At 45.8% G+C, this 13,302-nt stretch overlaps 1 protein-coding gene across 1 annotated transcript in view; it reads right to left on the bottom strand.

The window, feature by feature from the left end:
* Window positions 1–13,302, bottom strand: part of LOC136583281 (uncharacterized) — a 76,104-nt gene that overhangs the window by 13,989 nt on the left and 48,813 nt on the right. The window contains exons 6-7 of the mRNA XM_066584236.1: window positions 10,631–11,996; window positions 7,667–7,835 (exon numbers count right to left, since the gene is read on the bottom strand). Of these exons, the coding sequence (XP_066440333.1) occupies window positions 7,667–7,835; window positions 10,631–11,996 (1,535 nt within the window). The remainder of the gene's footprint in view (window positions 1–7,666; window positions 7,836–10,630; window positions 11,997–13,302) is intronic.

The following is a 13,302-nucleotide window of genomic DNA, read 5'->3' on the forward strand; positions in this document are numbered from 1 at the left end:
TGGCGCTTTTAATAAATAAACACAATTTCTATCGGTCTATTTTTTCCGCCTAAATGAAGCACAACATGTGGCGAAAAAACAATGTCAGAATCGTTTGGATATGCAAAACCTTTCTGGTGTTTTTCCATGTTAAAGTGACACATGTCAGATTTGCAAAATTTGGCCTGGTCATTAAGGCGCAAACAGGCTTGGTCACTAAGGGGTTAAGGAAAAAGGATAGCCGAGAGAGGTCATTGAAGGGGCATATATCAAGGCCAGTCTAGATAATGAAGGTAAGGACAAAAAGATACGGATTACTTACCGGTAGTCCCATTTCCAGGAGTCATCACGACGGCCCCATTTACATATGGAGGTTGCCCTGTGACCCAGGTAGGGACAGGAAGAGTTTAAAAGCACCTCCCTTTCCACCCGTGCTTCAGTGATTTACAAATTATTATGGTGGACAATGTTTACTAAACCAAGTTTTACCTTTATTCGGTCATATTTACATTTGAAGAACATTAACTAAAGGGAGGGAACTATGGGCCGCGTGATGACTCCTGGAAATGGGACTACCGGTAAGTAATCCGTATCTTTCCAGGTCGTCATCCCGACGGCCCCATTTACATATGGAGTATACCAAATTATACGTGGCTCTAGGGTGGGACCACTGCCTGAAGGACTTTCCGTCCATAGCTCAGGTCTTTGTCCGACTGGACGTTAACCCTGTAATGTCTGGTAAATGTATGTATGCTAGACCAGGTGGCTGCTTTGCAAATCTGCTCGGCAGACGCCTGGCCTTTTTCTGCCCAAGAGGAGGAGAGAGAGCGTGTGGAGTGGGCTCTAATTTTCCCCGGAGGATCGAGACCCCTGGCTTTATATGCCTCTTGGATGGCGGTCTTGATCCACCTCGCGATGGTGCTCTTAGATGCCGTCTTTCCTTTTGCCGGCCCCTGAAATTGGATAAAGAGGTGGTTATTTTTACGGAAAGAACGGGTGGCCTCTAGGTACGCTAGAAGAGCTCTCCTAATGTCTAGGCTATGAAATTCTGTCTCTTTTTCGTTGCAGGGATTTTGACAGAAGGAGGGCAGAGTGAACGTCTGCTCCCTATGAAATTTTGACACTACCTTTGGTAGGAAGGCTGGGTCCAGTTTGAAGGTAATCCTGTCGTCTTGTATTACCATGTATGGTTCAATACAGTATAACGCTTGTAATTCCCCTATTCTCCGAGCCGAAGTTATAGCAACTAAAAGGGTGACTTTTAGCGTGAGTAGTCTCAGGGAGAGTTGTGAGAGGGGTTCAAAGGGGGGTTGGCAAAAGCTAGTTAAGACTATATTTAGGTCCCAGGTAGGGAAAATTTCTCTAACAAAGGGTCGAAGCCGTTCTGCCCCTTTGAAAAACCGACGCACCCAGCGGTGTTCTGCCAAAGGGAAATCTAACTAGGACCCTAGTGCTGCTGTATGAACTTTAAGGGTTCTAGGGCTAAGGCCTTTTTCTAGGCCTGCCTGTAAAAATTCCAGGATTACAGGTATGTCAATCCCTGGGATTTTCCCTGGCTCTATTTTACAGAAATCTGTGAATTTCTTCCATATCCTATCGTAGATAGCTGTCGTGATAGGTTTAAGGCTTTTAGTCAGGGTAGTAATTACATTATGGGAGAGTCCCTTCCCACGCAGTATCATGCTTTCAGCATCCATGCTGCTAGACTCAATTTTTCGACCCCCGGGTATGTTAGCGGGCCCTGGAGGAGGAGATCTTCTACGGCAGCTGGTAGGAGTGGAACCCGAATAGTCAAGGCTTTTAGCAGGGGATACCAGGGCCTTTTGTCCCACATAGGGGCAACTAGTATGACTGACGCCCGGCTGGTTTGGATTTTCCTGAGGGTGCGGGGGATCAGTGGGAAGGGGGGGGGGGGGGGGGGAAGGCGTAGGCTAGGTCCATGTCCCAGCTTTGGGACAGGGCATCTACCCCGCATGGATTGTCTCTGGGGTTCAGCGAGTAAAAGTCCCGGCACTTTGAATTTTTCTTTGTGGCGAACAGGTCTATCTGCGGTTCTCCCCACTGGCAGATTAGTTGGTCGAAGACTCGCTGGTTCAGTCCCCATTCTCCTGGATGAATGCTCTGTCTGCTCAGGAAGTCGGCAGCGACGTTTGTGGACCCTTTTAGATGGATCGCTGAGACAGACAGCACGTTGGATTTCGCCCAGCGGAGTATCTTTGTTGCCAGTTGTTGCAGGTGTGGGTGTCGCGTTGTCCCCTGGTTACAAACAAATGACAGAGCTGTCATATTATCGGTTAGAATTTTGGCATGCCTTCCTCTTATAAGGGGTTCTGCTGCCTGAAGGGCCTCCCAGATTGCCCTTAGTTCTCTGAAATTGGATGAGCGTTTAGGTACTTGGGGGTCCCAGATTCCCTGTAGATTTAGGTCGGCTACTTGTGCTCCCCATCCCGTTTTGCTGGCATCTGTTGTGATGGGTACAGTAGATTCTTGTGACCAGGAGGTACCTTTGCTTAGGTTCCTCTGTGAGGTCCACCAGCGTAGGGACTCTGACTCGGACGGACAGGCTCACCTTCTTATCCAGGGATGTCTGTCGTTTGTCCCAGTTGGCAAGGATAAATCCTTGTAGTTGCCGGGTATGGGCTTGTGCCCATGGGATTATCTGAATGCAAGCTGTCAGAATGCCTAGCACCTTCATTGTTTCTCTAATGGAAACAGTCGTAGCCTGACAGAGGGAGTTTACTCTTTGGGTGAGGTCTTCCTTCCTAGATGATGGAAGCCGGGATTCCTGGATGTGGGAGTCTAGTAATACACCCAGGTATACCTTCTGTGTACCAGGGTTCAGGTCGGACTTCTGTTTGTTGACTATCCACCCTAAACTGTTTAGGGTGGACAAGACCATGGATAGGTCTATACGCATGGTCTTCTCTGTCCTTGACACTAACAAGAAGTCATCCAGATATGGAAATATACGGATCTGGTTCCGCCTGAAATAGGCTACCATCTCTATTACGATTTTCGTGAACACCCGAGGGGCGGTGGAGATTCCGAATGGAAGGGCCGTGAATTGATAATGCTGGATCTTGTCACCCTCCCGCAGAGCAAATCTCAGGTACTTGTGATGGGCAGCAGTTATTGGGACGTGGTAATATGCATCTTTGAGATCTATGGTGCACATTACACTATCTCGGTCTATTAGTGAGACGATAGATCTTACTGTTTCCATCTTGAATTTTTTGTAAGAGATAAATTTATTTAGGGCTTTAAGATTAAATATAGTCCTAATGGAACCGTTTGGTTTTTTGATTAGAAATAGGGGGGAATAGAATCCCTCACCCCTTTCGTAATCTGGGACTTGTGTAATGACCCCTAGGTCCTTGAGTTCCTGTACACCTTTTATGAGGTTCCCTTGTTCCTGTAGGGACCCAGGGGAGGTTATGAGGAATCTCCTAGGGGGTAGAGAGTGGAACTCAATTTGGTACCCTGCTTCGATTATTTGGAGTACCCAGGGGTTAGATGTTATCCCCTGCCACTGGCTTAGATAGCCCGCTAATCTACCCTGTTTGTTCAGGGGAGGGTTGGACTTCCTTACCCCGACCTCCCTTGGGGTACGACCATCTTCCAGTCTTCCCTTTCCCTTTAACTTCGGGAGGTGGCTGGCGTGTCCTCTTCGGGAAGGATGGTTTCCTGAAAGGTTGTCTGTCGGGCAGGGTCTTACTCTTGTCGCCAACTTTCTCCAGGATTTTGTCCAGGACGGGCCCAAACATATATTCCCCTTGGAAGGGGATGGCGCAGAGCTTGTTTTTAGATGTTATGTCTGCGGCCCAAGTCTTCAGCCATAATGCCCTTCTCGCTGAGTTGCTGAGGACTCCGGTTTTTGCATCGTATCTCACCGTCTCCGCTGATGCGTCAGCCAGGAAGGCGGTAGCCATTTTTAGGAGGGGGAGACAACTGGCCAACTCCTCTCTGGGGGCCCGATCCTTTATGGAGGCTTCTAGCCCGTTTAGCCAGAGCACCATGGATCTAGCCACTGAAGTTGAGGCTATGTTAGCATCGATGGTGAGGGATGTTGCCTCCCAGGCTTTCTTCATTAATCCGTCGATTTTTTTATCCATCGGATCGGATAGCTGGGAGGTGTCCTCGAAGGGCAAGAGGGTCTTCTTGGCCCCTTTTGCAATTTGGATGTCCACCTTAGGGGTCTCCCTGTACAGGCGGACGTCCTCGGTAGCGAATGCGAGCCGGTTTCGGATTTCTCTTGAAACCGCTATCCTTTTTTCCGGTTCCTGCTATTCGTCTGTAATCACTTGCTGCAGGGTCTGATTGACCGGGAACATGATCTTTCTCCTGGACCGGAGGCCGCCAAACATCTCATCTTGGATTGTCCTTGGCGGGTTATCCTCCTCAATTTGCATTGTTTCCCTCACCGCCTTGATGAGGTGCGCAATGTCGCTTGATGAGAAGTAATACTTTCTCTCATCTTCCATAGGAACTGGTGGGTCCTCTAATTCCCCTTTGGACGGGAGCTCCAGTGATTCAACGGAGATTGAACTCGCCGATTCGGTCTGCCTTGGTCTTTTAGGGACCCGTGACGGACCTGGCTGGGCCTGGGGAAGGGACGCCATGGAAGCCTGCAGTTCTTCCCTAATCATGCAGCGGATATCAGATTTGAATGCTGCTTTCTCTTCTGCGAGTATTTTCCCCGTGCATTCCTCGCATAGGGGTTTTTTATAGCTCTCCTCGAGCCTTTTGTCGCAGAGGACGCATTTTTCGATTTTTTCCTCGGGTCCGTTTTCTTTGGACCCTCCTTATCCATCTACCCATGAAAGTGGGGGAGAGGGGAGAGAAGAAGGGGAACATATATGCATCCGCTGTACAAGTGATCATTTTGCGCATTCTTTTTGGCGTATAGCCTACTTACAGTTAGTAGGGTATCAATCTCTCCCTCACGTGCTGAGCTGTCGCGGGTAGACATACTCACATACACTGTCTGGCAGTCAGCAGGATCCTCCATGGAATTTAGCCTGCTTATATGGGGAGGATTTTCAAATTTGGCGCCATTTCCGGGTTCTTGCCGGTAGCCACGCCCCCTACGTTGAGCGCGTGATGTCACCGCGCCGGATGACGTCACCACTATGCGCCCGAGGACCAGGGAGGCCGCCGAATGTGCGAACCGCGCGAGAGAGACCAGCGCTGCTGAGGCGACTTACGGCTCCGCGGCGGCGCAGGTCGGGGATGCAGGGACTCGTGAGTGTGCGGCCCCGACCTCTACCCCTCCAGGGGGACCGCACAGCGTGCGGTAAGTTTTTCTTTTTCTCCGCAGCTTGTCTGGAGCTGCTCCTCTGTCCCACCGTAGGGACAGGAAGACACTGAAGCACGGGTGGAAAGGGAGGTGCTTTTAAATTCTTCCTGTCCCTACCTGGGTCAGAGGGCAACCTCCATATGTAAATGGGGCCGTCGGGATGACGACCTGGAAATAACAAGAATAATGTAAATGGTATGGAGGACCTATTAAAAACCCTGTTCATTACTAAATATAGTACTCAGCACGGCAAGGTTAAGGGGATCATCCAAAAACATTGGGGCCTCTTGAAAAGTGACCCTTTTCTAGGGAAAAAATTAAATGGGAAACCTATCTGCATTTTTCGCAAGAATAGAACACTTAAAAACTTGCTAGCCCCATCTTGCCCTAAAAATGAGAGAAAATTAGAACTGGAGGAAAGATTGAATCACGCAAAAAGGGGCGTTTTTAGATGTGGGTTAAAACGGTGCAAAAGCTGTAGACCTATTGCTCATGCCACAACTAATATTACCACCAAAGATGGAGAGACAATTCAAATAAAACAACATTTGACATGCAGAAGTAGATACGGGATTTATTTACTGGAATGTCCGTGTGAGACGATATATTGGGAGGACAATCAATAATTTAAGCACAAGGATATCCCGCCATAAAAGCAATATCAAAAAAGGATTTACCAAACAGTGTCTCCAGGCATTTCAGTACGCACCATGACTGTGAGCCCTCGAGTTTAAAAGTGACCCCACTAGAAATAATTTCCATCAAGTCGATCAATAAGCTCCGTATCAAAGAGATGTTCTGGATTTTTAAACTAGACACATTGATCCCTCATGGATTAAATGAGGTTCTAGAGAATGTTTAATATTTCATATTTCCTTGATGTTGACGTATACATCTTTTTCACTTTAGTAATATGTATCTACATTTAGTATTTTTCAATATAATTTTTCATTTATTCCCTATATATATATGTTTATTACATACAGGGTGCACCTATGGATACTAATTATATATATATATATATATATATATATATATATATATTATAGATTTTGTTTACCTTTTATATATATTATATTTTTATACATATTTATACATGTTATTTGGATATGGTATATAGCCTAGAGATAGGCACCTTATCAGTGATACACATAGTCCATCTTTTAGGACAGAGTCTGCAACTACATAATGAAATATGCGCATGTTTGGGTGTAAAGATATTTTTATATATGACAGAGTGCCTTTCATATATACACTTTATTTTTTTATATGTATTTTTTAACTATTTACTAATTGTTTGTCTTCATATTTTTTAGGGTCCTTTAACTGATGGTTTTAGAGGCTAAAAGTAACGGGTCGTTTTGTCCCATTATGTTTCAGCTAAACATTTTGAGCTACACAGTATTCCCACGCTTGCGTTCCTCCTCCTGAGGCTGTGCGTTCCATAGGAACGTGGCTACGTCACTCACGCATCCACGCCTCTGTAATGTGCCCCTGGATGCGTTCTGACGGTGGACGTCATCACGTCACACGCATCACCCAGAAGACTCACTCCACCGATGGCGCTCATAGCGCCGGGACGGCATTCGCTAGGGGGAGGATCAGCACTCGCGGAACTACAGGACTGGCACTGCAAGTCCCACATTTTATGTTTATATATGTCTGGGTTCTGTAATTGATTATGCTTGATAAAGTCGCGTTTGTACCGCGACAAAACGCGTTGCATGTTTGATTAAAGGGTCCTATATGGGATCATCTTAATAACTTTATAACTTTTTTTGGACTGGTTTCGTGGAGCGCTGAGCCCTCTTTTGCTTTTTGTGCTTTGCTCAGCTTGATCCCTTCATTGGGGACACGACGGACTGAGGCTTGCTCCCCCTGTGCACACAGGGCTTAGTTAAACCCCATATTGGATTCCCATCTATTGGATTTATTATACGCCTACCGGGACATGAAGGTGTTGTGTGGGAGCCCCTCCATATTGGGGGGCCATCCCACCCGCACCGGGTAAGTCCCTTTCTTATCTACATCTGCACCTCATTGAGTTATTTGAATATTGGGAGGAGCGCTGTGATAGATTTTTTTTTTTAATTACTAATACAATCATTAGGACATCATTTTTATGTGCTTGTTGAGTAATTCCAAGGCATCCACAATGCACTTTCCTACCCAAAAATAAGTAAGAACTGGGGAGTATGCAGGTGGCAGGGAAATTGTATTGAAAGAAGGTTAAGACCTAATCTGCCAATGATCCATCGATTTAAAAATGGTCGCCGTGTAATGCTTGCTTTCTAGATTTCTTGTGGGAAAGAACGGATCAGTGTTGAGGGGCGGACGGCAAGGCATCATCTTTACTATACAGCAATGAGCTGCCTTATTTGCAATTCATACCTTCTTTTGCTGTCTTTACAGTAAGGAAAAGTGCAAGCCTCTCCACGCTTCCTCCGTCCAGGTTGGGGTTGGGGATCTGGCCTCGGTTTACCTTCCTCCATGGCAGAATGATCCTCGTGTAAACCGTCAGCACCAGCCGCAGGAATGCTTGAGTGGCCGGTTCCATCTCCTGTGGAGAAAAATAAATAATGTTATCTGCATGCTGCCCAGACATAAAGGTCAATGCCAAACTGATTTTAAACATACCCTAGTTTGTTACAGGACCCTCATTAGCCCCATTTACACACAAAGAGGATTGTTCAAAAGATAGGATGAATGACAGTTTAAGCGATCATTTTGCATAAGCTGCTAATGACCACTAATGCCCATTTGTAGCTTATTAGCTGCATTTGCATGTAAATGAGCCTCCCTGCATGCAGAGAACAGATGGTCTGTTATCTGCATGCAGCTCCTTTATTATGCTGTAGGACTGCAGCTGATTAGTCTACCCATTAGAAGTTATTCACCCATTTTGGTTGGATTTATAAGGAGTCTGGAAAAGAAAACACATCTACATAAAATCACCTCATAACCGACAGCATAAGCCCTGCTATGGCGCTATACAAAATGACGCTGTAATACGTACGAATGAGGACTAGGTTTCATTTGAATTAAAGGGAATCTTCAGCTTGAACCAGCTCAGCCAACTGCAGGCATCACATAGAGCAGGATGAGCCGAGCAGAAGGATATAGTTTTATGGGGAAGAATCACTATAACTTGTATTTTATTCATTTAACCCTTTGCTGATTCTGCGCTGAACAGTCCAGTGGATGGTCCTATCAGTGATTGACAGCTGTGTATGTACAGGGGGAGCCGTTACCCACTGATAGAACCACCCATTGGACTGTTCAGCAGATGTTTGCTCATTTATATCTCTGCACATTTTGGGCTTAGAGGTCCAGTGAGCGGTCCAATCAGTGATCGGCAGCTATCTTAATGACTGTACATAGCACAATAGTTGTCAATCACCGATATGACTGCTCAATGGACCTCTAAGCTCAGAACGTATATATAACAGTAGCAACTACCTATACTTATATTTGTAATAAGTCATATGCTGGTAGAGATGTTGCCTCCTTCTGCGCCATTACCCCCATAAAATTAGCACTAAATATGTAAGCGTTTTATACAATGTACTTTAACCCCATCACCACCACTCCAACAAATAAATACATAAATAAATTTGCAAGTCTAAGAAAATCGTATACCCACAGCAGAGGGAAATGATAAGTTTCAGTGTAATGTAAATATATACACACACATATAGCCATATGTATACACACACTTTTAGGCTGCCTGTCCACGGCCTGAGACAGAATATAGCTAGCGATATTCCGCCACGTGGGAGCACTGACAGGCTCACCGCGGAGAATCGCGGCAAATCGCAGCATGCCACGATTTTAATAGTTAGCCTATGGAAAGCTTTTCCATAGCGGGCGCAGATCAGGCTATGACTATTGCCCGTGGACAGGCAGCCTTAGCAGTCTGTGTACTAGCAGTCTACCAGCATATGACTCATTATACATGTTAGTATAATTATAAGCAGTTAATGCCGTTATTTATTAATGCTATGAGTCCGGTAGCTGCAAGCAAATCCGTATGAAGCAATGCAGTTTAAATATGAAAAAACTAGTTAAACCAGTGCTGCTGCTACAAGATGCAACGATCTGTAAGAAGACACATTTGCATGTACCAATGCATCGCTATAGCCAGATAGCTGCAAGACACTGGAAAGGATCACTAAATAGGAAGTGGTTTTCGTTAACTACTGGAGACATGCTGCTGGAGAGGATGATTTAAAGGCTCATTTACACGCAAGGGATCTTTCAAACGATTAAAAGTTCTGGTGATCATTTTGCATAATGTCCATTAGCACTTTATTAGCTTCATTGCATGTAAATGAGCCTCATGGACCTATCCTGATAGGTCATTAATAAAAATTGCCTGGAAACCCCTTTAAGTATTTTGTAGAATCTTAGTTTAGTCTTTTGCCTGGTCCTTTATTGAGGTGGATAATGCATCATCCTGCACAGGCTACACAAAGCTCAAGCTTGTAAACGTGAAAACTGGCGTTATGTGCAGTTTGTTTAACCCTGTGTGGCCAGAATAACCATTTCCGTTTGGCACATACACCAGTCCGGAGCTCACTCAAATTTTTCCACACATAATTGCATTCAATTTGAGGCGAATCATTTTTGCAGTCGGTTTAACTAAAACTTTAGCAGTTTGTCTTCTGCAGTTTTTACATCATTGCATACATATAAAATTTCAGGTCGAGCGTCAACATTAGAGCCTTCAGTGAAGCTGGACCAACAGTGTGATTACCCTCTGTTCTCCTGAAAGTAATCAGTTAATTTATGACCACAACAATGCTAAACTTATGTTGGGGTAATAATTAGCTGATAAAAATGTTCAGGACAGAAGAGGTAAGGACTGACCACCAAGCCCTCAGTCCATCTCATGAAACTCAGGCCAGGCTCATACAGGCGGACCAGATTCTGCATGCGGGAGGCCTGCAGCGGATTCTCCACGCAGATGACCAGAGCAGCTCACTACCGGTCATGCGCATACTTTTTAATGCTGCAGACCCATCGCATGGACGCCGATCACAAATTCTGCCTGTGTGAGCTTCGCCTCAGTCTGCAGTTTACCATATAAAGGGGCATGCAGAAGGCAAGTTGGGTTAGCTTAAAAAAAATAAATTAAATAAATAAATACAAATCTTCAGTATTGGACAGCCTCCAAAAGACACTTTAAAAAAAAACCTTAAACGTCCCCCAAAAGGTGTCCATGGCCTTTAAGCAGCCTGTCCAAGAGATTTCTCTTCGTTGCATTGGTTACATGTCCAACCTAGAAAAGGCCAATAATCACTTCTGTCCATCAGTCAACTATTACAAATCAAATACAACGTGCAAGAGACTTACCAGCTGCATTAGTTCTAGTCTGTGGAACCCCTTGAAGCTGGTGTACTTGTATTCCAGAGGCTCTTAGGTGCCCTAGGTTGATGGTCCGAAGGCCCGGCATTGATGAAAGTTGAGCAGCATTCACGGTCACTGTACCAGCTTGCATATTGGCATTGCCTGCCTGCCCCAGCGATACACCTTGCATGGGAGCAAGAGTGATTGTCCGAGCTTGAGGATTTTGAACCTGAATTTTATGCAACTGGATCGTTTGCCAAGTAACCTGCCCGTTGGGGCCCATTGTAGGAGTGCGGATTGTGATTGGACCAGTGTTGGGCAGAGTTTGAAACTGAAGATTCCGTAGAGCATCTTGGGAGATGGCTTGTGCACTGAAGGTTTGGCCAGTAAGCTGTGCAGCTTGTAACGTCTGGATAGTCTGTCCACCTTGAACAATCTGGGGTTGAATGAGAATCTGTTGTTGCTGCTGAGTTTGGTTGCTAGCTTTTTGTTGGCCCTGTTGAACAGAGTCTGTCACCAAGCTGAGCTGACCAGTGGATCTCTGAGAACTCTGAACTTGAACAGTACCAGTGGCAGTAGCACACCTGGGACCAACGTTCAAGAGGTTCATACTGCTAGCAGTGGTGCTGGTGGAAAAGGTATTGGCATTGGTGAAAGAGGTGTTTGCCTGAAAGGTGGCCAGCTGCGAAGAACTAACGCATGAAGTAACAGGCTGAGAGTTATCCTGAGTGCTCAGTGTCACTGACTGAGATGTGGGCGTCAGAGAAGCTGCGTTCACAGGGAGAAGGGTGATATTGCCATTAGGTGCAATGGGAACTTTGGCCAAGTACTGGGTCTGTCCTGAAAGGACATTGTTGGCTAGACCAACCCCCTGAATAGGGACAGCTTGCTGAAGAAGCTTGGGCATGGCAGAAAGTATGTTTCCTGCACCAGTGCGATTGGTAGTAATTTGTTGATTTGTAGCTGGGATAATCTGCCGCTGTCCAGAGGCATCTTGCTGGACATTGACCTGAGGAGAAGTGGTAAACTGCAGCTGTTGCCCATTTACTGTCTGAAACTGAGGTATAACTCGATACTGAATATTAGGCATTACACCTTGCGGACTGGCTAGCACCTGCTTATTCTGCAGATTCGGGGCCACTGCAGCCACATGTTGTCTAGGGGCTATTGAACGGTTCTTTGAAGAGTTATCACCTCCAGATTGGTCCTTGATTTGAGCAGTTGATATGATCTGCCAGCCGTTGGCTGTCTGTGCCATTTGGGCAGTGCTCAAATCCAGTTGTGTTGCACCCGGCTGCTGGCCGGCACCACTTCCGTTTTCAGGAAGCTCAATCCTACTACATGTAGCAGCCAATGGAGCAGGCTGGGAGTCCTATCAAAAGTTAGAAGAAAAAAATAAAAATAAAAAAAAGTCAGCCAAGTTTAAAACAAACAGCTTCATAAGTGTAAAAAAGTTCTGATAAGAATGCTCTGGGCAAGGGGTAGAGGGGGAGGGGTATAGTTACTTTGGGATATCCATGCATAAACGTAGCAAGCACACTCTAATGGTCTAGCAGATAGCGGGAATTCGCTTTATACAGGCAGGTACTCCCTGCAGACCATACTGACATTTCAATGAACAAGCAAAAAAATAAAGATTTCCCAGACATCAATAAGAACAAACCCAAAAATTCTGGACCAATCCAACGGCTGTCGCATGGACTTTCTCCAACTTTTCAAAGTCACAAAGACAATAATCAAGAGAACAAACCAGCACCAAGCCGGTCACCAGGCAATATAAGGTGGTGAAACTGTCAAGTCTGACAAAAAGTGACAAAAAGGGAAGCCCACCAGGACACAGTTGTCTTTCTTCAGCATGCTTAAGGGTTTGTTCACCCCTCGGAAGTCTATGTACATCTCTCATTGATCGCTATGGTAAAGCACTTGCTCACAGCCTTCTGGATGGCGCTATACTAAAATAAATAAATACATAAATCTTGGTATTTGTATAGCGCCAACTTATTACGCAGTACACGCACACCGATCTTGGGGGCACAGCGCTAGGACGACACATCAGGTGAATATAAAACTCCGTTCCCTCCCCTGGACTAGTTTAAGGCCTCATGTCCACTAGCAAAATTGAATTGCGGATTCCGCTGCAGAATCCGCATTCAATTTTGCCCATAGGGATCCATTGGCCATCCACGGGCAATTAAATTGAAGTTTGCACCTGCGGATGGCATTTTAATAGATTTGCGTTTTCTCCCACACGGAAGAGAAAACGCAGCATGCTTCATTTTCTGCGGGTCTCCCGCAGGCTTCCGTAGAAGCCTATGGAAGCTGTCTGGTCCCGAGGTACACCCGCAGCTGAATTTCTGCTCTCCGGCGCGGGAGCGCAGGAGTTCAAAAAGAATATTTTAAAAAGTGCATGCCGAGCGCATCCGCCAGGCAGAGAGAAAGAAGATCAGGCTACGACGGACGGGAACCCGCAGCATCCGGACAGGTGAGTTAAATCTTTTTTTCAGGCCTCATGTCCCTGGGAAAGGAGGGTCCCGCTGCGGGATTCTGCATGGAGAATTCGCGCAGGCCCAGATTTCCTAGTGGACATGAGGCCTAAGGGGCTCAGAATTGCTGAACAGCTCCCTTAAAAAAAAAATATATAAAGAAATTAAAAAAAAAAAAAAAAATCAGTCTGCAAA

Source organism: Eleutherodactylus coqui, chromosome 1 (assembly GCF_035609145.1).
Source record: "Eleutherodactylus coqui strain aEleCoq1 chromosome 1, aEleCoq1.hap1, whole genome shotgun sequence".
NCBI classification, from domain to species: Eukaryota; Metazoa; Chordata; class Amphibia; order Anura; family Eleutherodactylidae; genus Eleutherodactylus; species Eleutherodactylus coqui.